The sequence below is a fragment of the Carcharodon carcharias genome, chromosome 14, assembly GCF_017639515.1.
Source record: "Carcharodon carcharias isolate sCarCar2 chromosome 14, sCarCar2.pri, whole genome shotgun sequence".
In the NCBI taxonomy this organism is placed as follows: Eukaryota; Metazoa; Chordata; class Chondrichthyes; order Lamniformes; family Lamnidae; genus Carcharodon; species Carcharodon carcharias.
In genome coordinates, this window is record NC_054480.1 from 121,663,674 (window position 1) to 121,688,338 (window position 24,665).

Consider the following 24,665-nt stretch of genomic DNA (forward strand, 5'->3'; position numbering starts at 1 on the left):
CAGTTCCGTAACTGTGGGGTGACCACATCTAAAAACGTGCTATCCACAAAATCCTCAGCCTCGCGGACACACCTCAGAGCCTCCAGCTGCCATTCAAGCTCCGAAACCCGGAGCTCAAGTTGCTGCAGCTGGTGGCACTTCCTGCACGTGTGGTCGGTCAGAGCGCAATGAGTGTCAAGGACTTCCTAAATGTTACAGGCGGTACATAACACAGGTCTGAGCTGCCCTGCCATGCCTCTAGTTGAAAAAAACCCCCTTACTTCAAGTTAAATGCAGTAAAAAAAGTTAAATTATTTATGTACTATAAATAAGAACTAGAACCCTTACCTTTCCTTAGCTTAATCTATTTTAAACTATTTTTAAACTCCCCATAACCTTTGATCCCCTTACCAATCAAGAACCTATCTATCTCGGTCTTAATCTTATCTTGGGAATCTGTGAACCGACACAACCTACGGTTGTATGGGACTGCTGCACGCAACACTCTCCACCCCAGGTCCCCGGTGGAAAGTGGGAGGACACCCCTGGGAAGAGCATCTTGCAGTCAGCATCGCGGTGAAGCAGTTTGGGAAGAGTGTCCTGCAGTCAGCATCGTGGTGAAGCAGTCTGGGAATAGTGTCTTGCAGTCAGCATCGTGGTGAAGCAGTCTGGGAAGAGTGTCCTGCAGTCAGTTCCTGTTGTAAATAACAAGAATGACATCACAAGACAGCGTGAGAGAGAGGCGGAGAGATCAGAACTAGTGCAAGTGTGGGGAAGCTTCAAAAAGTGACGTCAGCACAAAGGTGAGAGCTGATTGGTGAGTAGTGGGTCAGTGTTTTTCTCCAGTTTTTTCCCAAGTTTAAAATAGATTAAGCTAAGGAAAGGTAAGAGTCCTAGTTTTTAAAGTACATAAATAAGTTAACGTTTTTTTATTGTATTTAACAAAAAGTAAGGGTTTTTTTCAACTAGAGGCCCGGCAAGGCAGCTAAGTCCTGTGTTAAGTACCACCTGCAACATGTGGGAAGTCCAAGTTGCTCCTTGTGCAAAGGGTTACTAAAAAAATAATAAAAAGAGCAAAGGTAAATTATGAAAGAAAACTAGCACAAAATGTAAAAACTGATAAAATCTTCTACAAGTATATAAAAGGAAATAGAGTAGCTAAAGTGAATGTTGGTCCCTTGCAGGATGAGACTGGGGAGTTAATAGTGGGGAATGCAGAAATGGCAGAGACGCTTAATCAATAATTTGTCTCAGTTTGCACAGTGGAGGACATTAGTACCACCCCAATAGTAACAGGTAGTGCAGAGGATATATTGAAGGAGGAACTTAGAACAATCTCCATCACTAGAGAAAAAGTACTGAGCAAACTATTGGGATTAAAGGGTGACAAGTCCCCAGGACCTGATAGCCTACATCCCAGGGTCTTAAAGGAAGTGGCAGCAGTGATAGTGGATGCATTAGCTATAATATTCCAAAATTCCCTGGATTCTGGAAAGGCTCCAGTGGATTGGAAAAATGCTAATATAACCCCCTTATTCAAATAGAGGGGGAGGCAGAAGGTAGGAAACTATAGACCAGTTAGTTTAATGTCTGTTGATGGGAAATTGTTGAAATCCATTATTAAGGAAGTGGTAATGGACATTTGGAAAGTCAAAATGCAATCCATCAGAGCCAGCATGGTTTTTTGAAGAGTAAATCACGTTTGACTAATTTGTTAGAGTCCTTTGAAAATGTGATAAGCAAAGTAGATAATGGGGATCCTGTAGATGTAGTATATCTGGACTTCCAGAAGGCCTTTGATAAGGTGCCGCACAAAAGATTAATGCACAAGATAAGATCACATGGAGTTAAGGGTAATATATTAGCTTGCATAGAAGATTGGCTAACCAACAGAAAGCAGAGTCGGGATAAATGGGTGGCAAGCTGTAACTAGTGGGGTGCCACAGGGTTCAGTCCTTGGGCCCCAACCATTTACAATCTATATTAATGACTTGGATTCAGGGATAGAAGTTACGATAGCTAAATTTGCAGATGGCACCAAAATAGGTGGGAAAGTAAGTTGCAATGAAGAAATAAGAAATTTACAAATGGATATGGACAGGTTAGGTGAATGAGCCAAAATTTGGCAGATGGAGTTTAACGTGGATAAGTGTGAGGTTATCCATTTTGGTCGGAAGAATAAAAAGGCAACTTATTATTTAAATGGAGAGAAACTTCAGAATGCTTCAGTGCAGAGGGATCTGGGTGTCCTCGTGTATGAATCGCTGTAAGCTAGTATGCAGGTACAGCAAGTAATAAGGAAGTTAAAAATGGAATTTTGGCATTTATTGCTAAAGGAATAGAGTATAAAAATAGGCAAGTGTTGTTGCAACTGTACAAGGCATTGGTGAGACTGCACCTTGAGAAATGTGCACAGTTTTAGTCCCCTTACTTGAGGAAGGATGTAGATGCTCTGGAGGTGGTTCAGAGGAGGTTCACTAGATTGATTCCAGAGATGCGGAGCTTGTCTTATGAGGAGAGATTGAGCAGTTTAGGCCTATACTCGCTAGAGTTTAGAAGGATGAGAGGAGATCTAATTGAGGTATATAAGATGCTAAAGGGAATAGACAAAGTAGACGTGGAGCGGAGGTTTCCCCTTGTGGGGGTTCTAGAACGAGAGGCCATAGTTTTAGGATAAGGGGTGGTAGATTTAAATCAGAGATGAGGAGGAATTACTTTTCTCAAAGGGTCATGAATCTGTGGAATTCACTACCTCAGAGTGCAGTGGATGCTGGGATACTGAATACATTTAAGGAGGTGGTAGACAGATTTTTAATTAGGAACGGGTTGAAAGGTTATGGGGAGAGGGGGGAAATTAGAGTTGAGGCCAAAATGAGATCAGCCATGATCATAATGAATGACTGGGCAGGCTCGAGGGGCTGAATTGCCTACTCCTGCTCCTAGTTCTTATGTTTGTATGACCAACCACGTATGCAGGAAGTGTCACCAACTGCAGCTACTTGAGCTCTGAGTTTCCGAGCTTGAACAGCAGTAGAGGAACTGAGGTGCATCTGTAAGGCTGAGAGATTCGTGAACAACAAGTTTTTTAGATGTGGTCCCCCCACAGTTACGGAGCTGCAGACAGAGAGGGAATGGGCAATCATCAGTCAGAAGAAAGGTGTCAGGCAAGTGGTCAGGAAATCTCCTGGGTGCATCTCGCTCGAGAACCGTTTTCCTGTGTTGGAAAACGGTGCGAGTGATGTTACTCTGAGGAGTGCAGCCACGCTCATGGCACTGTGAGTGGCTCAGCTGCATTGGGATGGAGGAAAAAGAGGGGAAGAGCAATTGTTGTAGGAGACTTGATAGTAAGGGGAACAGACAGGCGTTTCTGCAGCCGTAGACGTGACTCCAGGATGGTACGTTGCCTCCCTGGTGCCAGGGTCAAAGATGTCACTGAACAGCTGCAGGGAATTCTAAAGGGGAAGGGCAAACACACAGAGATCATGGTACATATTGGTACCAACCACATAGGTAGAAAGAGGGATGAGGTCCTGCAAGCAGAATTTAGGGACTTAGGAAGCAGGTTAAAAAACAGGGCCTCAAGGGTAGTAATCTCTGGATTACTTCCAGTGTCACATGCTAGTGAGTATAGAAATAGGAGGTTAGTCCACATGAATGCGTGGCTGGAGAGATGATGCAGGAGGGAGGGCTTTAGATTTCTGGGACATTGGGACTGTTTCTGGGGGCGGTGGGACCTGTACAAGGCGGACGGGTTGCACCTGAACCGGAATGGGACCAATATCCTTGCGGGGATGTTTGCGAGTGCTGTTGGGGAGGGTTTAAGCTAACTTGGCAGGGGGATGGGATCCTGAGAAGAGGTTCAGCAGGGGGAGATGCACAGTCAAAAGAAGAAGAGAGCATGGAAGGCGTAGAAATTATAGCCAGTTAAGGCAGAAGGGAGTTTGGCAAGGTTGGGTGGTATTTATTTTAATGCAAGGAGTCTGATGAATAAGGCAGATGAGTTGAGGGCACAAATTAACTCATGGAAGTATGATGTAATTGCTGTCACAGAGACATGGTTGAGAGAGGGGCAGGATTGGCAGCTCAATATTCCAGGATATAGGGTCTTCAGGTGAGACAGAGAAGGAGGTAAAAGAGGAGGAGGTATCGCAATATTGATCAAGGAATCAATTACAGCAGTAAGGAGGGATGACATCTTAGAAGGCTCCTCAAATCAAGCCATATGGGTAGAACTTATAAACAAAACAGGAGCAATCACGTTGCTGGGAGTGCACTATAGGCCAAAAAGTCAGAGAGAAATAGAAGAGCAGATATTTGGGCAAATTTCAGAGAAGTGTCAAAATAATAGGACAGTAATGGCAGGGGTTTCAACTGCCCCAACATTAACTGGGTTAGTCATAGTGTGATAGGTTTAGAGGGACCGGAATTCTTAAAAGGCGTCCAGGAGAGCTTTTTAAGCCATCATGTAGAAGGTCCTCCAAGAGAGGGAGTGGTCCTGGACCCAATTTTAAGGAATGAAGCTGGGCAAGTGGTAGAGGTATCAATGGGGGAGCATTTTGCAGATAGTGATCATAACTCCATTAGATTCAAGGTTGTTATGGAAAAGGACAAGAATGGGCCAAAATCAGAGTTCTTAATTGCAGGGAGGCTGATTTTAATAAGATCAGATATGTTTTGGTCAGAGTGGACTGGGAGCAGCTACCTTTAGGTAAATCTGCATAGAGCAGTGGGACTCATTCAAAAAGGAAATAGGGAGAGTACAGGGCCAATGTATTCCAGTGAAGACAAAGGGTGGGACCAACAAATCCAGGGAACCCTGGATGTCGAGGGATATACAAGATTTGAAAAGAGAATAATGGACGCTTATGGCAGATACCGAGGGCTGAAAACAGCAGAAGCCCTAGAGGATTATAGAATACGTCGGAGGGAACTTAAAAAGGAAACTAGGAAAGCAAAAGCGGGCATGAGAAAACATTGGCAGGTAAAATAAAGGAAAATCCAAAGTGATTTTACAAGTACATTAAGAGTAAGAGGATAACTAGGCAAAGAGTAGGGCCCATTATGGACCATAGTGGTAATTTGCGTGTGGAGCCGGAAGACGTAGGTAGGGTTCGATATGAATATTTTGTGTCGGTGTTCACAAGTGAGACGGATGACGTGGGTATGGAAATCAGGCAGAAGGACTGTGATATAATTAAAGAAATTAGCATAGAAAGGGAGGAGGTTCTAAGTGATCTGGCAGGCTTAAAAATAGATACATCTCCAGGTCCGGATGAAACGTATCCCAGGCTGTTGAGTGAGGCAAGGGAGGAACTAGTAGGGGTGCTGGCAATAATTTTCAATACCTCCCTGGCACAGGAGAGGTGCCAGAGGACTGGAGGACAGCCAGTGCGGTACCTTTATTCAAGAAGGGAGGAAGGCATAAACGAGGGAACTACAGTCAAACCTCAGTGGTGGGGAAACTATTGGAAACAATTCTGAGGTACAAAATTAATCTATGACAAAAACAGAATTGCCTGGAAAAACTCAGCAGGTCTGGCAGCATCGGCGGAGAAGAAAAGAGTTGACGTTTCGAGTCCTCATGACCCTTCAGCAGAACTGAGTAATATTAGGAGAGGGGTGAAATATAAGCTGGTTTAAGGTGGGGTGGGGGGAGAGAAGTGGGGGGGGGGTGTGGTTGTTGGGACAAGCAAGCAGTGATAGGAGCAGATAATCAAAAGATGTCACAGACAAAAGAACACAGAGGCGTTGCAGGTGGTGATATTATCTAATCGAATGTGTTAATTAAGAATGGATAGCAGGACACCCAAGGTACAGCTCTAGTGGGGGTGGGGTAGAAAGACTAATAGAGCATAAAAGGTATAGATTTAAAAATAATGGAAATAGGTGAGAAAAGAAAAATCTATATAAATTATTGGAAAAAACAAAAGGGGGAAGAAACAGAAAGGGGGTGGGGATGAAGGAGGGAGTTCAAGATCTAAAGTTGTTGAATTCAATATTCAGTCCAGAAGGCTGTAAAGTGCCTAGTTGGAAGATGAGGTGCTGTTCCTCCAGTTTGCGTTGGGCTTCACTGGAACAATGCAGCAAGCCAAGGACAGACATGTGAGCAAGCGAGCAGGGTGGAGTGTTAAAATGACAAGCGACAGGGAGGTTTGGGTCTTTTTTGCGGACAGACCGCAGGTGTTCTGCAAAGCGGTCGCCCAGTTTACGTTTGGTCTCTCCAATGTAGAGGAGACCGCATTGGGAGCAACGAATGCAGTAGACTAAGTTAGGGGAAATGCAAGTGAAATGCTGCTTCACTTGAAAGGAGTGTTTGGGCCCTTGGACGGTGAGGAGAGAGGAAGTGAAGGGGCAGGTGTTGCATCTTTTGCGTGGGCATGGGGAGGTACCATAGGTGGGGGTTGAGGAGTAGGGGGTGATGGAGGAGTGGACCAGGGTGTCCCGGAGGGAATGATCCCTACGGAATGCCGCCGGGGGGGCGAAGGGAAGATGTGTTTGGTGGTGGCATGATGCTGGAATTGGCGGAAATGGTGGAGGATGATCCTTTGAATGCGGAGGCTGGTGGGGTGATAAGTGAGGACAAGGGGGACCCTATCATGTTTCTGGGAAGGAGGAGAAGGCGTGAGGGCGGATGCGCGGGAGATGGGCCGGACACGGTTGAGGGCCCTGTCAACGACCGTGGGTGGAAAACCTCGGTTAAGGAAGAAGGAGGACATGTCAGAGGAACTGTTTTTGAAGGTAGCATCATCAGAACAGACGTGACAGAGGCGAAGGAACTGAGAGAATGGGTTGGAGTCCTTACAGGAAGCGGGGTGTGAGGAGCTGTAGTCGAGGTAGCTGTGGGAGTCGGTAGGCTTGTAATGGATATTGGTGGACAGTTCCTCTGACATGTCCTCCTTCTTCCTTAACCAAGGTTTTCCACCCACGGTTGCCAGACATCCACCAAGTCAAAGGACCCAACCAGGTCCCCCAACTTACTCACACCTAGCGTGTGGTGCTGGGCACTGTGATGGTCCCAGGCCTCGAGGGTGCAGCTGAAATCCTCCCCAAGGACGATGCACTCACCCGTGTCGATGGGGCCCAGATGAGTGGACACTTCCTCAAAGAAGCTCGCTTGCTGCTGTGCACCCAGGGGAGCGTACACATTCACAAAGTGAAGCACCACACCCCCCAGGCGCCAATAAGGTGCAGCAACCGGCCTGACACTGGCTCCTTGACCCCCAAGATCTCCGGCTAAAAATGTGGGGCCAACAAGATAGCCACCCCGCCAGAATTGAAGGCTAGGTGACTCATGTAGACCCCACCCTCGCCACTCCAGGAGCCACGCAGATTTGTCTCCCGGAATGGTATGGGTTTCCTGCAGGAAGCACAACGCATACTTCCTGTCCCAAAGGACCGAGAAATTCTGGAACCTGCGCCGTGGATGTTGAGGCTGGCTATGGTAGTCTTCGTTGTCAGAAGTATGTGCTACCATCACCCAGTGTAACTGCAGAAGAGGATATTTTTAAGTCTCCCTCTCCTTCAAGAGCCCAGTGGGAAATGTGTGGACCCTCCTCTTAGCGTTCCAGTCCAGCCCAGGGGCTTTGAGGGCCTCGCGGATGGATCAGAATACAAGAGGAAAAGAATAGGAAAAGAATACCACCGATCCAGAGCTGACTGGACCATCTCGGTGACCACAATTACTCGCTAAAAAATCCTGGAGCTCCCGTAAAAGGGATGAGAGGAGAATCAGTGGGGGGCACCAGGGAATCCACCACCTCGCCCGACAATGACTCTAAGTTGTCCCTGGTGCTCACCACCAAAAGCCCACCCTCCTCCAGGTTGTCGCCTCCAGACTCCAACCCCTCCCCCGTATTGAGTATGGGGGCTGGTTCGGAGCTACCAGTCGGCTCCACCTCCACCTCGATCCCACCCCCAGGGTCAAGGGCAGAGTGGTCCTTTCTGGTTCTTGGCCACAGGGTGATGGCAGCTCAGGACCCTGCTCCTCCCCGGGCACCGGGTTGCCCGGCGTGTCTGGAAAAAGCTCTGGACCCAGGACGGAGGCGCCCGGCTCTAAAGGTGGGTTGGGAGGGAGAGGAGAGGCCTTCCTCATCACCGTCGCCCAATGACCCAGTGCTTGGGGCCATGGGGGGACTGCCACAGTCCCCTGGCGGGCCAGATGGCATCTCGGCAGTACAAGGTGGGTCACCACCCTCCCCGACCCCTAAGGGGCCCTGCTCATGGGACTGCAGCAAGGGGTCGGGGGTTTGGGCTCCCCCCAGTGGGCAGAGCAAGGACTTACGAGGCCGAGACGCCACTACCTTTACACCATGGTGGGGGGGGGAGACTCTTCTGACTTCTCAAGCCATGAGGTCCTCCCCCACCGAGGGGTGGCGCCTCTTCCAGTGTAGGCTGGGGCACCTCCATCTGTAAGGGCCCCGCTGCTTCCTCCAGTCCCTCCGCTCACCTCGGACGCTCTGCCCTCTGGGGTTTGGGTAGGTCAATCTTTTTGAGCACAACCATTGGCTCGGGGTCATGCGTCCCATCACCACCAGACCTGGGAACCCGTGCAGGGATGGCACCGGGCCCAGCACATGGCGCTGAGGCACACAAGGGCCCGGGAGCACGCGCTGATACATCCCTGGGGGTGGATAACGTTTTTACCCCTGAGCCGGTGTTTTCAGGTGCCTGGGGTTCAGGGCGGGTTTATGGAGGGGTGGGGAGGTCTGCCTCCAGATGGCGGGTCTTCCTCCACACTTTCTTACGGCACAGGGTCTCCTCCCCACCCCCCCCACCCCACCACACCCCCCACCCCCACCCCCACCCCCCACCCCCACCCCGCTAGCAGCTGAAGTGACCGTGCCTGCAGGTGGAACTCCCACCTTGGGGAGGAAGATGCAGCAGCGGTGGGATGAGGAGCGGCAGTGCCAGCCGCGGCTTCCTGGGTGGTGCCGGTGGCTTTGGAGATGTGGCAGTTCTTCCCCACATGCCCCACCTCCTTGCACGCGTGTGGCACCGCACCCCATCCACAATCCAGAAGACCCTGTGGTAGCCCCCTCATATTCCACAGCAAAACCAGCCCCCTCCATGCCCTCCTCCCACGCCAGACAGATGAAAACCTGACGTCAGAAGGGGTACACATGATGGAGGGCCACGTCCTGGAGGCCGAGCAGGATCAGCTGACCCCTGACCTAACCTCCCCCAGTTGATGGGGGTGGGGGAGGAGGAGCACACTGGGGACAAAGGACGGGACGTTGGAAATTATTATCCCCTGGACAGTGGCCTCCAGGGGGTCCACCTCCAGAGACCTCCCACCCACAGTGAGCCCCTTTTCAAAGGCCGGGTGCACTGCCCAGTCCCGCCTCAGGAAAAAGATGGCTTTGCCGTACATCTTCGAGGCGGCAACTACGGCTGAGGGGCCGACGACCCCAGCCAAAGCCTTAACGCCTCGATCGTCATTTCGGGGTGGGTGTAGCTCTTAACCCCCAGGGTCTTAGTGAGGAGGTGGAAAGGTGACAGGGCCGTGGGAGCAGCTACACCCATAGGTGTTTTCTTTGGGGGTCCTGGCACCAGTGTCAGCATCGCTTCCACATTCGCCCGGGAAGGCCCGGCTTCAGGCGGCCCTGTCACAGCCAATAGGGGCTGAGCCACACCCACCCCGAGCTCCATATTCCACAATATCCTACCCCGAGGACAGGGGGGAAAAGAATGGTGTAACCTCCCCCTCCGGGATAGCAAAAACAGAGGGGAGAGGAGGGAGAGGGGGAAACGGATAGGGAGGCACAGGAGGGAAAGGGTAAAGTGTGCAGGGTGGGTGGGTGTCACTCGGTGGAGTGGAGTCGGGGGGGGCGGTGGGGGCCTCGCTGATCTTCCTGTAGGGGGAGGATGGTGTCTTCACTAGGCAGCGGGTACTGCCTGGTACACAAAAGTCAGCACCTATCCCTCTTCACCAGGCAGCACCAGCTACCTGGACTCAGACACAGACAGAGTGAGAGGGGTGCTGAGCAGGCAGCAAGGTCTTAAACACACACTCCCCTTCTCTCCAAGTCTCTGAAAATGTCTTTCCTCCCCCCACAAAACACAAGGTTGTCTTCTGCCCCCACCAAACAATTGCCCAGACACCCACCTCAGGTGTTATTCAAGAAAAAGTCATTGCCTCCCTGTCCTGCAGCACTTGCCCCCTCTCTCTCCTCCAATTCTTCAGGCCTCAATAGGCCTCAGGCCTTGCAGGCAGCAACACCAGCAGTAGGGCTCACCCTTGTTGATGTTTCCTGGGCAACAGCACTGAGGATGGAAGAAGTCTCGAGGAGCCTGAGGGAAAGCAGCAACACAATAGCTCAAACAGCCATAGCAGCAAGAGCAGTAACCCCCAGCTCCTTCCAGCAGCACACCCAGAACACAACTGCAGCATCAGCAAGCTTCACCTGAGCCCAGTCAGGAAGCTGCGATTTGCACAGCCTGGGCACGGATGTTAATCACTTGTACATAATGTTCACTACCGTAAATAAAGAATGTCTCCTTGCCTATGGCTCCTTATTCTGATGAGCAGTGAGAGAGGGGGGCCCTGGAACAGACAGTGAGCAGCACCTAGAGGAGGCCCTCGCCCTGGGACAGGCAGTCAGCACTGACGCCCAATTGGGTTCCACCAGGGTCACTCAGTTCCTAATGTCATTACAACCTGGGGGAAGACCATGATCATGGCTACCTCTGCATGTGTGTATATGTTATTTTTGTGGGTATCATTTCTTTTACAGGGAGGTTTCAGCAAAGCCTTTGGCCTTTTTGCACTTTGGCATTAGAAGTTTTTCTGTGGTTGTTTGTCCTCCTTTGAAGGGACTTCAGTGCCAAACATCAGGAACTTAAAAGGGACGATGACCGCAACCAGTCGAGCCCCCAAACCAGGGGTTACGTAACACTGTTAGGGTGATGGTGAAAGATAGCCAAGGAGGTTCACCCATTCATTAAGAGAATCTTATTGCAAACCTGTAGATTTGAAGCTGTGGAGAACTAATGTCTGCGGGACCTCCCCAGCGCTGGATACTTCAATGTGACCTTCAAGAAGGTTGCTGCCTGTGTCAAGTTCCTGAAGGTGTTCGAGGAGAAGAGAGACCAGCCGCAGATGAGAATCCTCACAGTAGAGTCACTCTTTACTCTGCCAACACAACGGGATCGTGTGGTGACTGTGCACCTCTACAACCCCCATGACCATGTCACTGATGTGTTTACTTTCCTTGCCAGGTATGTTGACAAGGTTGGGAGCTGCATTGAGGTTAAAGATGCCTTTGGGATTTGGACCAGCAAACGCCAGGTCAAGGTCACCATCAAGGAAATGGTAAGGGAGCCATCCTCCACCCTCCTTCCAGCTTCGCTATCGGGAGAAGCCGTGGCTACCTTGTCTACCCTGGGCAGCCCAGACTTGGTCACTCATGTGGCAAATCTGGTCATGTGGCGGCCAACTGCAGCGCTGTCCTCTGCAAGAACTGCAAACAGGAAGGGCACCAGACAAAGGACTGCAAACAGACTAAGTGCTGCAACCTGTGTGGTGAGGCAGGTCACCTCTACAGGACCTGCCCCAAACGCTGCCTCACTTATGCACAGGTGGCCAAAACCAAAGAGGGGGAAAGCACACAAAATGGTCAGTGTCACTACTACGAAGGACACTTGCAAACCTCCACCCATCAAGGCCTCCAGAGAGCACAATGGGACAAAGGAGGACACAGAGAGAAAAGACGAAGGAAAAGATTAAGGCAGCAGGCAGCCAAACAACTACACCACCCTGAACCTCCCACTCCTCAACAAAGTGAATCAATGGAGGAGGAATCAGCAGACAAATAACCGGGTGAGTGGCAGCTGAAGAAGACCAAAAAGAAGTTGCTAAGAAGGGATCAAGCCATTTCCCAGACAAGTGGCAAGAGGCGTCTCCCATCCGACATGGATGACAAGGGCAGCTGCTCTTCAGACGAAGAAGGGCAAGGGTGGCACCTACAGAAGAAGTGGCAAAGCTCTAGGGAGCTGGAGGACGAGACACCCGAGCTCCACGACATTGGAGACAATGAAGAGACCAGCGCTCCCCAACTTTGCCCTCAATTTGAAGAGGCCAACGCACCCAACTTTGCCCTCAACTTGAAGAGGCCAGCACGCTCCAGCCCCAGGAAGCTGGGAGGGGGAATGGATCAGAGAGACTTCTCTAACAGAGAATAATTCAAACCTTGCTCCTTGCAAGAACCCCGCAATGCCACCTGAGCGGAACATCTCCAATGGGGCGGTTTAGGACAGTTTCCTCAGCCCATCCAAAGTGAGACAATTTGTGAACACTATGGGTATGCAGGAGCAGACCAAGGGACTGGGACTCTCAAAGACAACAGGTCTGGTAAGCGACAAAATGCTTTAAAAATGGGGATAAAGACTGTATACATTAACGTGCTTTGTGCTAAATCTACTACATGATGTGTTGCGACCTTGCCAAGGTCAAAGCTGACCTGTTGTTTCTGCAGGAGTGTGCGATACCGCACCTCAGCTCCTACAGGCAATGGTCACGATGGTGACCCCAAGGGCCATCGATCTGGTTAAGAGGAAACAACTCACGTTCCTCCGGCCTGGATATTCTGCTGCGCGGAGGCAACTTCATCATCTCTGAGGTTAGGGAAGCGGTGGGCAGGTCCCTCCTCGTAGCAGACGTATTCTACAAGAATGCTGTGTTCTGGTTAATTAACGTCTACGCCCCAGCTCAAACAGCGAGCGACTCGCGGTCCTTCAGCAGCTCCCACTGCTGCTGGTGACTTCCAGGCCAGACATTCTGGGCGGTGACTTCAACTGCATCATCGATACGGCTGGACGATCTAGCAGGGCCAACAGCAGATTGGATGCCACATCCAAACTCCAAATGGAAACAGAACCTTTTGGTCCCCAAATGATTTCCTTTTCAAAGACATGGACGCATTTCCAGAAGTGTACCAGCGGCTGGTAGTGAATGACAAACAATATATCATGCTTAAAGTTGGAGCTTTTCTCAGACACTTAAGAGGAATGTCCTCAATACAATTTAGTTTTGATCCATTTTTAAATATACATTTTATTTGACTTCAGCAGAAATAGCAAAATTGTTTCAGTTAAAAAATCCATACATTTTCAATTAAAAGTAACCGGGACAGAAGGAGCTCAAAACAATTTAAATTTACAACCTCTAGTACCTTACTGAAGTTTGAATTTGGGTTTCAGTGTTCACTGCTTCAAAAATCTTTCTGCTTTCATTTCCAAAGTGGCATCAGGGGTCGGCACCAGATTTCACGAGCACAAGCAAAGCAGAAAATACCAGAAATACTCAGCAGGTCTGGAAGAATCTACGTGGAAACTGAGTTGACGTTTCAGGTCAATGAACTTTGGTCAGAACTGCTTTTCCCTTCACAGATGCTACCTGACCTGCTGAGTACTTCCAGCATTTTCTGTTTTTTTTTCAGATTTCCAGCATCTGAAGTATTTTGCTTTTGTTTTATTAAGACAATTTGCGTACAGAAATTCTAAGGACTAAAAGAATTCAGCTTTTGATGCTTACTGCTCGGAAGCATGCCAGATCCAGGGAGTGACTCCAGCAATGTTCAGTAGAAAACTTAAACAGTTACAATTTATGTTCCCCAGCCAGCTGTCAAGCATTTCAGACCAAAGTTACTCCAGCTACCCCATCTGATCAAAAAATATAAACACATTACAACCATAGTACAGAGACACTGGGAGTTTAATCAGAGCCAGAGCGCAGCCACGACTAGGTCATGCATTTAGGGAACGAGTTTCTTCCTTCAGCTTTTGCACAGGTCTTTGGCTTCACCCCCTGCAAAGACAAAACAATGCTCAATTCATGGAATAGACACTGCTGCAGCATGAAAATCACAGCCGATTCATGACCATCATTTCAGGCACCTGGCTTTGATACAATAGCAATAAACTGAAGACCTGGGTTAACTTTTACCATTCAACCACTTTCCCAAGTGACAATTTGTTCAAGGATGAATTTATGAGAATCAAAGTGGTTTCATTAGTTCTTGTGGTAAAATTCAGGTGTCTGATGACATCAATCAGTGGTAGTGCCCAAGGTAGAAAATCTGGCAAGGCCTCCAAAGAGCAAAATCTTTTATGGGAGGTGCACAGAGCGATTGGCAAGGGAGGATTAATGAGGGATTGGGAAGTCTATAAATGCAGATACCCTTTAAGGATTGTTAGTTCAGTTAACAAGACCATTCAGCTTAAAGGGACATTCCCCTTAAGTGGTTGAGAAAAGCTCCAACTTTGTGGTTTCCTAGCTCACTCTACAAAGGCAGAGGGATAGATGACAGTGCTAATGTGGCAGTGATTGGATGCCTCAATCTTCAGAGATGGATATTACTGTAGGAGCTGAAAAACAGGACTGGGAACCCCAATCTCCAGACCTAAATTATGGCTGACACTCCTCAGGAGAGCTCATGATTGAAGGTGGTCCGATCGCGAGGACAGATGCCCAAAATTATTGCACAAATTCACAGATTGGCATTGGCAATATGTTCTCTTGAAACAAACAGAAGGAGAATAGGATGAACTAGTTTGCTCTGGCTGAAAAACTGTGCCATCTCCTGAGTTGATCTAGGTCAGTCTGCATTCGTCAGTTTGACAGATCAACTTTGGCTGAGGTGTCCAGTTCAGATTCATCAATTTCACCCAAAGACAAACAGTGGGCACGGTGGGTGAGATTGGGCCTGATAAAAATGGCATCAACCTGGCAACCTGATGCACTTTGTGGAGCAAGGGGAGTAGTCGGAGGTAGAAAAAGAAAGCAAGAATTAGGGACAAATATTGTACAATGCAAAAAAATAGGGTGTTATTATCCAATTCAGGTCTCTTGCTTATCCCCGATTTTAATTGCTTTGTCATTCAAAGCTGCATGTTCAGCCGCCTAAGGCTTAAGCTCTACAATTCCCTCCGTAAACATGCCTCTTTATCTTGATTACCTCCTTTAAGACACTCCTTAAAACCTGCTTTGTTGACAAAACTTTTGATCATCTGTCCTAATGTCTCCCCATGTCGCTAAGTGTCAAAATTTGTTTTATAAAAGTGAAGTCTAGGCACCATAATATCAATTACAACTTCAACAATGATTTGCATTTATATAGAACCATTACCTAACAGGAGCTTGTCTGGAGCAGAGTGGAAACCCCCACAGAGTTGAGTGAGGTCCAGGCAACATGAAGAGCATTTACTAAATAGGAGCAGGAATAGATCATAAGGCCCCTCGAGCCTTCTCCACCATCCAATAAAAATCTTATACTTCAACTCCACTTTCTCACCCATTCCCCATATCCCTTGATTCCCTGAGAGATCAAAAATCTGTCTCAGTCTTTAGCATGCTCAATGACTCAGTATCTACTGCTCTCTAAGGTAGAGAATTCCAAACATTCACCACCCTCTGCGGGAAGAAATTTCTCATCTCAGTCCTGAATGATCGGCTCCTCATCCTGAGACTGTATCCCCATGTTCTATGTTCACCAGCCAGTGGCAACAACCTGTCAAGCCCCTTCAGAGTCGTGAATGTTTCAATGCCCAGCATTTTCTGTTTGGTGTGTGGGGATGAACCCTGCACGCCGATGCGTAAAATGCGTCCCAACATCACCGCACGGCATTCTGATCTTTCATTCGGCGGGTGCGCACCAGAGTCGGCTGCGCACGCACTGAACTGTCAAAGGCCTGTTAAGGCCATTAATAAACTAATTAACCTAATTGTCAGGACTGCCCATCCAACCTTAAGGTTGGCGGGCAGGCGAAGAGCCCAGGCAGCCTTTGCATTTTTCATGAAACCTCATCCACGGGCGGGATGGGGTTTCATGAAGGGTTTATTAAAATTAATATTTTTTGAACATTTGATAAACATGTCCCAGCTCATGTGACGCTGTCACAAGAGGGGACATGTGTAAATGATTTTTAACTTTTTTTATTTTGATGTTTCAAATTGAATATAATCCCCGTGAGGCAGCTCTGTGCCTCAGGGAGATTGCTGGACTCTTTCGTGTACATGCGCTGACTCTCCCTCCTCCTCCCGCCCGCACAGGTAGCACTATCAGGCGCGCATCACGCTGGGTGGGCCTTAATTGGCGCACCCACGTAAAATGGCTGCACATAGCCGATCAGCTCCAAGCCCATTCCCAACCAGCCTGCCCGACAGGGAGAAAATTTTCCCCAGTGAGATCAGCTCTCATTCTTCTAAATAAAAACAGAAAGTGCTGGAAAAACTCAACAGGTCTGGCAGCATCTCTGGAAAGAGAAACAGATTTAACATTTTGAGTCTGTAAAGATTTTTTTTTAAAAAACAGCATTTTCTGTTTCTATTTCAGATTTCCAGCATCCTGGTATTTTGTTTTAATCTCATTCTTCTAAAAATACAACATCCTGGGCTGTGTCAATAGGGGCATACAGTACAAAAGCAAGGAAGTTATAGTTGTTTGGTAGTACAAAACTTGAGTATTGCTGAAAAAAGAGACATGTCTAAGCTTTTCATAGAGCACTCATCAGGACACTAGCAGGAATACCAATAGAAGGGGAAAACATCAATTTATACTGAATGTGAGTGCTGATTGGTTGTCAAGTGGTGTTGCTGTGGAGAATGCACCTGCGATGGTGACTGACAGTTAACTGCCAAACATTGTTTGAAATTTAAACCTGGCAGATTGATTGGTCAAGGCATTGCCCTGAGGAATGAGTCAGCAAGTGGCTGTTACTTATTTTGTTTAGCTGAAACAGGTGCAATGTATGTGCGTTGTACACTTACAAAAGCTCAGACATGTCCCTTTTTTCAGCAATACTGAAGTTATGTTAAACTGTATAAGACACTGGTTCAGCCTCAGCTGGAGTATTGCATCCAGTTCTGGGCACCACACTTGAGGAAGGATGTGAAGGCACTAGAGAGAGTGCAGAAAAGATTCAGGAGAATGATTCCTGGGATGAGAGATTTCAGTTATGTGGATTGATTGGAAAAGCTGGGGTTGTCCTCCCTAGAGAAGGTTGACATGAGATTTAATAGAGGTGTTCAAAATTATCAGGGGTCTAGACAGAGTAAAAGAAGAGAAACTGTTTCCTTTGGTGGAAGGATTGAGAACCAGAGGACATCAATTTAAGGTGACTGGCAAAAGAAGCAATGGTGACATGAGGAAAAATGTTATTTATTATGCAGCAAGTGGTTAGGATCTGGAATGCACTGGTCAAGAATGTAGTAGAGGTAGATTCATTCATGACTTTCAAAAGGTAATTGGACAAGCAGCTAAGAGAAAAAAATTCCTAGGATTTAGAGAAAGGGCAGGGGAATGGGACAAGAAGTTAACAGGCCTGGACACAAAGAGCTGAATGGCCTCCTTCTCCATCTAATGATTCTATGAAGCAGAGTGGAGTAAAGACCTTCATTTGCACAAAAACAGACACAATTTCTCAGTGTTTGTACCCACTGAAGAGAGAACAGCACTTCAGACACTTCAAAAATCATTCAAGAAGCAGGAGATGGGTCACTCACTGAATACATGCTACAAACTAGATTGAAGAGCGAATTCACAGCCTCATCCTCCAAATCTTCAGTGTGTTTCTGTAAAAGAGATTGGGATTTGAACATCACAACACAATACTTCAAAGAGAATTTTAAAAAAAGAGCTCAAGCATAAAATCTTAGATTTTCATTTTCAATAATCATGAAGGAAAGTGGAGTCTGAGCTGAGATGGGTGGTAAGTGTGGGTCAGTGGAAGAGGAGGCATGTGGCCAGCAGCAAGAGGCAGCCGAATTGGATGGCTCGGCGGCAGTGGGGAGGTGGGGGTAGGAAGAAAGTGTGGGGACTGTCTGTAAAGAGATCTCTGTATAAGGAAGCCTGAAATTAGCAGTGACAGGAGTCCAGTGTTTTAGATGGGAAATATAATCTCTTTTCCCTTTAGACATGTCCGAAACATATGAAAATTCCCTCAACTTCCCATTGTAACTTTGCAGAAACAGTTGTGAACATTGATGTCAAGAGCGATGGTTAGATTCCCTCTTGTTGGAGATACTGTTTTACAAGTTTGATATATTGCTTTCTTGAGCAGGATGCATCTTTCCAACTTACCCCATTGACTAGGATCCAGGGAACGTACTCATGTGGTGGGTTTAGTGCTTTTGTTAGTTCTGCATTCTGGTGCATCAATTTGTTGCCGAGATTGCCAGTAACGCAGTTTTCAATGTCGGCCCAGGGGACTTGGGGCTCATAAACCTTAAGGCACTGCAGAGATCAAAAAGGTAGAGATGGAACTTTGAACATATGTCCTATAGTCAAATAATGCAACTTTCGTAGTAAGATGCAAACAGTTTCTTCTTGTACAAACAGTGTTATTTCAGGAAGTCCCCCATGGCTTTGTAAGGCCCCATTTTTTAGACAAACTGAAGCCTGTTAGGATGATCAGTTCCAACACCAATTTCACCATCCATGAACCAATTCAAGAACCAGACCAGAAGTGGCACAGAACAACTGGCTAATATGGTATTAGATCAGGAAGTAGCATTATCCTTCTTGAAGCTCAAGGCACAGATGTTCTGGGTGAGAAAGGGGAAACACAGTGACTGAAACCTCTAACGCAGAACTCAGGAAGAGGTTAATGTAGATACAGAACATTTCAGCTTAGATATTCTGTAAAATTCCCCCAACTTCCCATTGTAGCTTTGCAGAAACAGTTGTGAACATTGATGTCAAAGGGTGATGGTTAGATTCTTTCTTGTTAGAGATGGTCATTGCCTGGTATTTGTGTGGCTCGAATGTTACTTGCCACTTGTCAACTCAAGCCTGGATATTGTCCAGGTCTTGCTGCACATGGGTACTGACTGCTTCAGTATCTGCAGAGTCGTGAATGGTGCTGAACATTATGCAATCATACGTGAACATCCCCACTTCTGGTCTTATGCAGCGAAGGTAGGTCATTGATGAAGCAGCTGCATTATGCTTAGGTCTAGCTAAGCTGCTGCAGCAAAAGTTTTCATTACTATTGCTGGAATATTGTCAGGGCCCATAGCCTCTGCAGTATCCATTTCCTTCAACCATTTATTGATATCACGTGGAGTGAATTGAATTGGCTGAAGATTGGCATCTGTGATGCCGGAGACCTATGGAGGAATCATAGAATCACACAGTGCAGAAGAAGCCCTTCGGCCCATCGACTGACACGTGAGAAACACCTAACCTACCTACCTAATCCCATTTACCAGCACCTTGAATATTATGACGTGCCAAGTGCTCATCCAGGTACTTTTTAAAGGATGTGAGGCAACCCGCCTCTACCACCCAGCGCATTCCAAACCGTCACCACCCTCTGGGTAAAAAAGGTTTTCCTTACATCCCCACTAAACCACCTGCCCCTCACCTTGAACTTATGTCCCCTCGTGACTGACCCTTCAACTAAGGGGAACAGCTGTTCCCTATCCACCCTGTCCATGCCTCTCAATCTTGTACACATCGATCAGGTCGCTCCTCAGTCTTCTCTGCTCCAACAAAAACTACCTAAGTCTATCCAGCCTCCCTTCATAACTTAAATGTTTCATTCCAGGCAACATCCTGGTGAATCTCCTCTGTACCCGCTCCAGTGCAATCACATCCTTCCTATAATGTGGCGACCAGAACTGCACACAGTACTCCAGCTGTGTCCTCACCAAGGTTCTAAACAACTCCAACATAACCTCCCTACTTTTGTAATCTATGCCTCGATTGATAAAGGCAAGTGTCCCATATGCCTTTTTCACCACCGCACTAACATGCCCCTCCGCCTTCAGAAATCTATGAATACACACGCCAAGGTCCTTTTGTTCTTCGGAATTTCCTAGTGTCACGCCGTTCATTGAATACTTCCTTGTCAAATTACTCCTTCCAAAGTGTATCATCTCACACTTTTCAGGGTTAAATTCCATCTGCCACTTATCTGCCCATTTGACCATCCATCTATATCTTCCTGTAGCCCAAGACACTCAACCTCACTGTTAACCATCCAGCCAATCTTTGTGTCATCCGCAAACTTACTAATCCTATCCCCCACATAGTCATCTATGTCCTTTATATAAATCACGAATAATAGGGGACCTAGCACAGGTGCCTGTGGTACGCCACTGGACACTGGCTTCCAGTCAATAAAGCATCCATCTGTTATCACCCTCTGTCTCCTACAACTAAGCCAATTTTGAATCCACCTTATCAAATTACCCTGTACCCCATATGCATTTGCCCTCCATGTGGGACCTTGTCAAAAGCTTTGCTGAAATCCATATAAGCTATACCAACTACACTACCCTCATCCACACACCTGGTCACCTCCTCAAAAAATTCAATCAAATTTGTTAGGCATGACCTCTCTCTGACAAAGCCATGCTAACTATCACTGATCAAACTTTGCCTCTCCAAGTGGAGACAGATTCTCTCCTTCAGGATTTTCTCCAATAGTTTCCCTGCCACTGACGTGAGACTCACTGGCCTGTAGTTTCCTGGCTTATCTCTACAACCATTCTTAAATAGCAGAACCACATTAGCAGTTATCCAGTCCTCTGGCCCCGTGGCCAGAATGGAATTAAAAATTTGGGTCAGAGCCCCTGCGATCTCCTCCCTTTCCTCCCTCAACAGTCTGGGAGGCACATCATCTGGACCTGGAGATTTGTCCACTTTTAAGCCTGCCAACACCTCCAATACCTTGTCACTCCCTATATCAATTTGCTCAAGAACCTCGCAGTCTCTCTCCCAGAGTTCGATACCTTCATCCTCATTCTCTTGGATGAAGACGATGTGAAGTATTCGTTCAACACTCTACCGATGTCCTCTGACTCCACCCATAGATTGCCCTCTTGGTCCCTAATGGGCCTTACTCTTTCCCTGGTTATCCTCTTCCTATTGATATATTTATAGAATATTTTGGGATTTTCCCTACTTTTACCAGCCACAGCTTTCTCATGTCCTCTCTTTGCTCTCCTAATTGCTTTCTTAAGCTCCACCCTGCACTTTCTGTACTCCAGTAATGCCTCCGTTGATTTGCTTCCCTTGTACCTGCTAAAAGCCTCTCTTTTCCTTCTCATCGTATCCTGAATATCTCTGGTCATCAATGGTTCCCTGGGCTTGTTACTCCTTCCTAACTCCCTAAAGGGAACATGTTGAGCCTGTACCCTCCCCATTTCCCTTATGAATGCCCCCCACTGGCCCTCTATAGATTTCCATCCATGGACATCCACTCGGCACTTCTGGCTGAAGATTGTTGTAAATGCTTCAGCCTTATCTTTTGCACTGATGTGCTAGGCTCCCTCATCATTGAAGATGGGAATATTTGTGGAGCCTCCTCCTCCAGTGAGTTGCTTAATTGTCCATCACCATTCACAACTGGATGTGGCAGGACTGCAAAGCTCAGATCTGATCCGTTGATTAGGAATTGCTTAGCTCTGTCTATCACTTGCTGCATCTGCCGTTTGGTACGCAAGTAGTTCTGTGTTGTAGCTTCACCAGGTTGACACCATTTTTCAGTATACCTGGTGCTGCTCCTGGCATACCCTCCTGCACTCTTCATTGAACCAGGGCTGATCCCCTGGTTTTGTTCAACCCTCCCTCATGTCCCCCACCACCAATGTAAAAAATGCTGGAAATACTCAGCAGGTCTGGCATCATTTGTGGAGTGCAAAAGAGAGTTTCTCAGGTCGGTGGAGTAGAACTGAGGAAATGCTGCAATGGAGGAGGGGCAATGTTGCACCACCAGAAGATGCCTCAGCAGGGAAATCTCCCACTATCCTGGCAGGGGTCTGGCCATGTCTAACCAAATGTAACCGCAGTCCACAGTGGCATTGCTTGGGCACTCACCAGCGGAGCAGCTGCAACCACATTTTCTGCTGATTCCATACAGAAGATGACTGGGAAATACCGTCGTGGGTCCTGGAGGCTTTGCATCAGGCAGGTCTGTCAATCAAATTGCAAAGAAACTGTTACAGGAAATATTCAATTATTGTACAGAGCAGCATTAATTCCAAGACTCATGCTCAGCTTTCCCCAGGTGGTGTCTAGCAGAATGCAGCTGCTCCTGGCATTGGGGGAGGCCAAGATAATGGGTCAACTGGCAGTAGCTTAGGGATGTGACGAGGATAGAGGAAGAGCATGGGGAGGGCTGAAACTTTGTAGCAGATTATTGATGTTTAAATAGATTTAAGGAATGTTTTAAAGTGAAATCTCAGTTCTGAATAGTATTACATTCATTTAGTAGAATTCAAGATGAGGTCTGTTCATGTTAAAGATTTCTGTCATTTTGAGTTAGCCAATCAGAGTTTATTAAGGGAGACAAAAACAAGTTTCAAAACAATTTGCAGTTATATAGCACCTTTATCTACGAAGACATCCCAAGGTGCTTCACAGGAGTGATATTCAAACAAAATTTAATGCAGTTACACAAGGAGGTTTGAGGACAGCTAAACAAAAAGAGGTAAGGAGGAGAGAAGTGGAGAGACAGATAGGGTCAGGGAAGGAATCCCAGAACTTCAGGCCAGGCGGTTGAAGGCATGGTCAACAATGATGGAGTGTTTAAAATCGGGAATGCAAAAGAGGCCAGATACCCTGAGGGTTGTAGGGCTGGAGGAGATTACTGAGATGGGAGGGGTAAAGACATGGAGGGATTTGAAGATAAGGGTGAGAATTTTAAAATCTAGGTGTTGCTGGACCAGGTGCCAGCATAGGTCAGTGAGCTCAGTGGTGAGGGATGAACGTGACTTAGTGCAAATTAGTAAAGGTTTAGATGAGCTGAAGTTTATGGAGGGTGGAAGGTAAGAGGCTGACCAGAAAGGCATTGGAATCACCAAGTCTGGGGAAAACATGCATGAGGATTTCAGTGACAGATGATCTGAGGCAAGAGCAGAGTTGGTCAATGCTTTGGAGGTTAGAATAAGGTGGCATTGGTAAAGGAGAGGAAATGGGGTAAGAAATTCATCTTTAAGGTTAAACAGGGCAGCAAGCTTCAGACATCAAATAGAGGGATGGAGTTGGTAGCTAGGGGGCAGAGTTTGTGTTTGGAACTGAAAATAATGGATAAAATCTTATGATAGGTTTTTTTTCTGAGGTTTATTTTCAGGAGTCGGGACCATTTCTGCATGAGTCTCGAGTGTGCCCTCAAGCACGATCTTCTGGGAGACGGGCTCCTGCGGCTGCAAGCTCAGGTGGCCTGTAGCTGAGTTGGAAGCCTCATCAGGAGAAGGGTGAATTTCTCAAGCGAAAAAGAGAACTACTTGCACTTGTTGGAGGTGAGGGTGGAGAAGACAGGCAAGAGGGGATTAGAAGGTGGTTCATATAGGAAAAGAGAAGCTGGGATTATTTCTGTATTCAAGTGTGATCCTGCAATAAAAACCAGCAGAGGAAAGTAGGACCTGATAGTGCTTTATGCAGTTTAGCCAAATCTGCCAATGAATGGCTGAACCAGTTGTCACAATAAACATTCAGGTCTGCATCCTTTAGACCTGAGGGAGTGGGATTGAGGTCCATACATGGAGGAATGGCGAAGGTGAGACAGAGTAATGGTTTGAGTGTGGACCAGGGCATCAAAGGTGGGGCCGAGGGTTTGGCCGAGAAAATCAGTAGTTGCAAAAATTTTGCAGTGAATGGAGGCCAGCAAGGTCAGAGAGACAATAAGATGGAACAGTTAGGATTCCTGCTCAAAAGGAGGCAGCGATGAAATTCCTCAACAAGCCCTTTGGAGGTTGCCAAGGGATGGGCTCACTTTTGGAGGTATAAATGGAGTTAGAATCTTTCCTAATTTAACCACATGAAAATTCTGGGAAGTGAAGGTGGTGTTAACAAAAGAGGCTTTGCATTGAATTCTCAAGGATATTAAATGTGAGGATTTTCAGCAATGTTCGCCTGATCCTCAATACCTACTCAGGTTTGGTATGTACCTCAATCATGTTTCCAGTACATTCCTGCTCACCGTGCTGACAGCTGAAAATCCACTTGCCACTTTCATTTTTCTCCTACAAGAAATGGGAACAAAATATTTGAGAATTAACAGGGAACATGGCCCTCTGGCATGGTCTGGATTTACTTCAGTCCTGCTCTAAGACTCTTAGTCACTGGATAAAGGTCACAACAAAAACTTTAGCTGCATCCCTTAGTCTTAGCTGTTCATTTTGTCAAATCCAGGTTTATTGTAGGAGACAGAATGTCGAGCTCAAATAGCAACTTACTCTCCATTGGGAATGGGGAGGGCACACTGGGAATTCTGTAAAACTGAAGGATCACTTTCTCAATAGCCCTGTTGATTGTATGTAATTGTCCACCAGCTTTTAGTGATTTCTGTACCAACTCTTTCTTTGCTCCTTCATGGTCCCTAGTCTCTTGTTATTTAGTAAACAAGTGAGAACACAGGTTTAGAAAAGGCTATGAGAGATTCTAACATTTCAATGCAGAAGTTGAACTAAAAAAAAACCCATGCACTGAAATGCAGAAGTGGTAACTGTGGGTTAAACACAGCTGTGCAGCGGCACAGTTTCAATGCAACTCCTCTAAATACAGCACTGGCATTAGTCACTCTGTTTCGTGTGGCCAGTCTCCTGATTCTCCAAATCAGCACAATGTCAGAAGTCAAGAAATTGTGGTCTTCCACTTCTTTCCTCATTTTTAGATTGAAATCTAAAAATCTAAATCTAAAATCCTACAATAAACCTGGATTTGACAAAATGAACAGCTAAG

The 24,665-nt window shown here is 47.0% G+C and overlaps 1 protein-coding gene across 1 annotated transcript in view; it reads right to left on the reverse strand.

Moving 5' to 3' along the window:
- Positions 1–13,004: 13,004 nt before the first annotated feature.
- LOC121286709 (gamma-interferon-inducible lysosomal thiol reductase-like) overlaps positions 13,005–24,665 on the reverse strand; it is a 31,783-nt gene continuing 20,122 nt past the window's right edge. The window contains exons 3-7 of the mRNA XM_041203710.1: positions 23,873–23,947; positions 21,801–21,896; positions 18,057–18,209; positions 17,480–17,548; positions 13,005–13,783 (exon numbers count right to left, since the gene is read on the reverse strand). Of these exons, the coding sequence (XP_041059644.1) occupies positions 13,718–13,783; positions 17,480–17,548; positions 18,057–18,209; positions 21,801–21,896; positions 23,873–23,947 (459 nt within the window). The 3' untranslated portion in view covers positions 13,005–13,717. The remainder of the gene's footprint in view (positions 13,784–17,479; positions 17,549–18,056; positions 18,210–21,800; positions 21,897–23,872; positions 23,948–24,665) is intronic.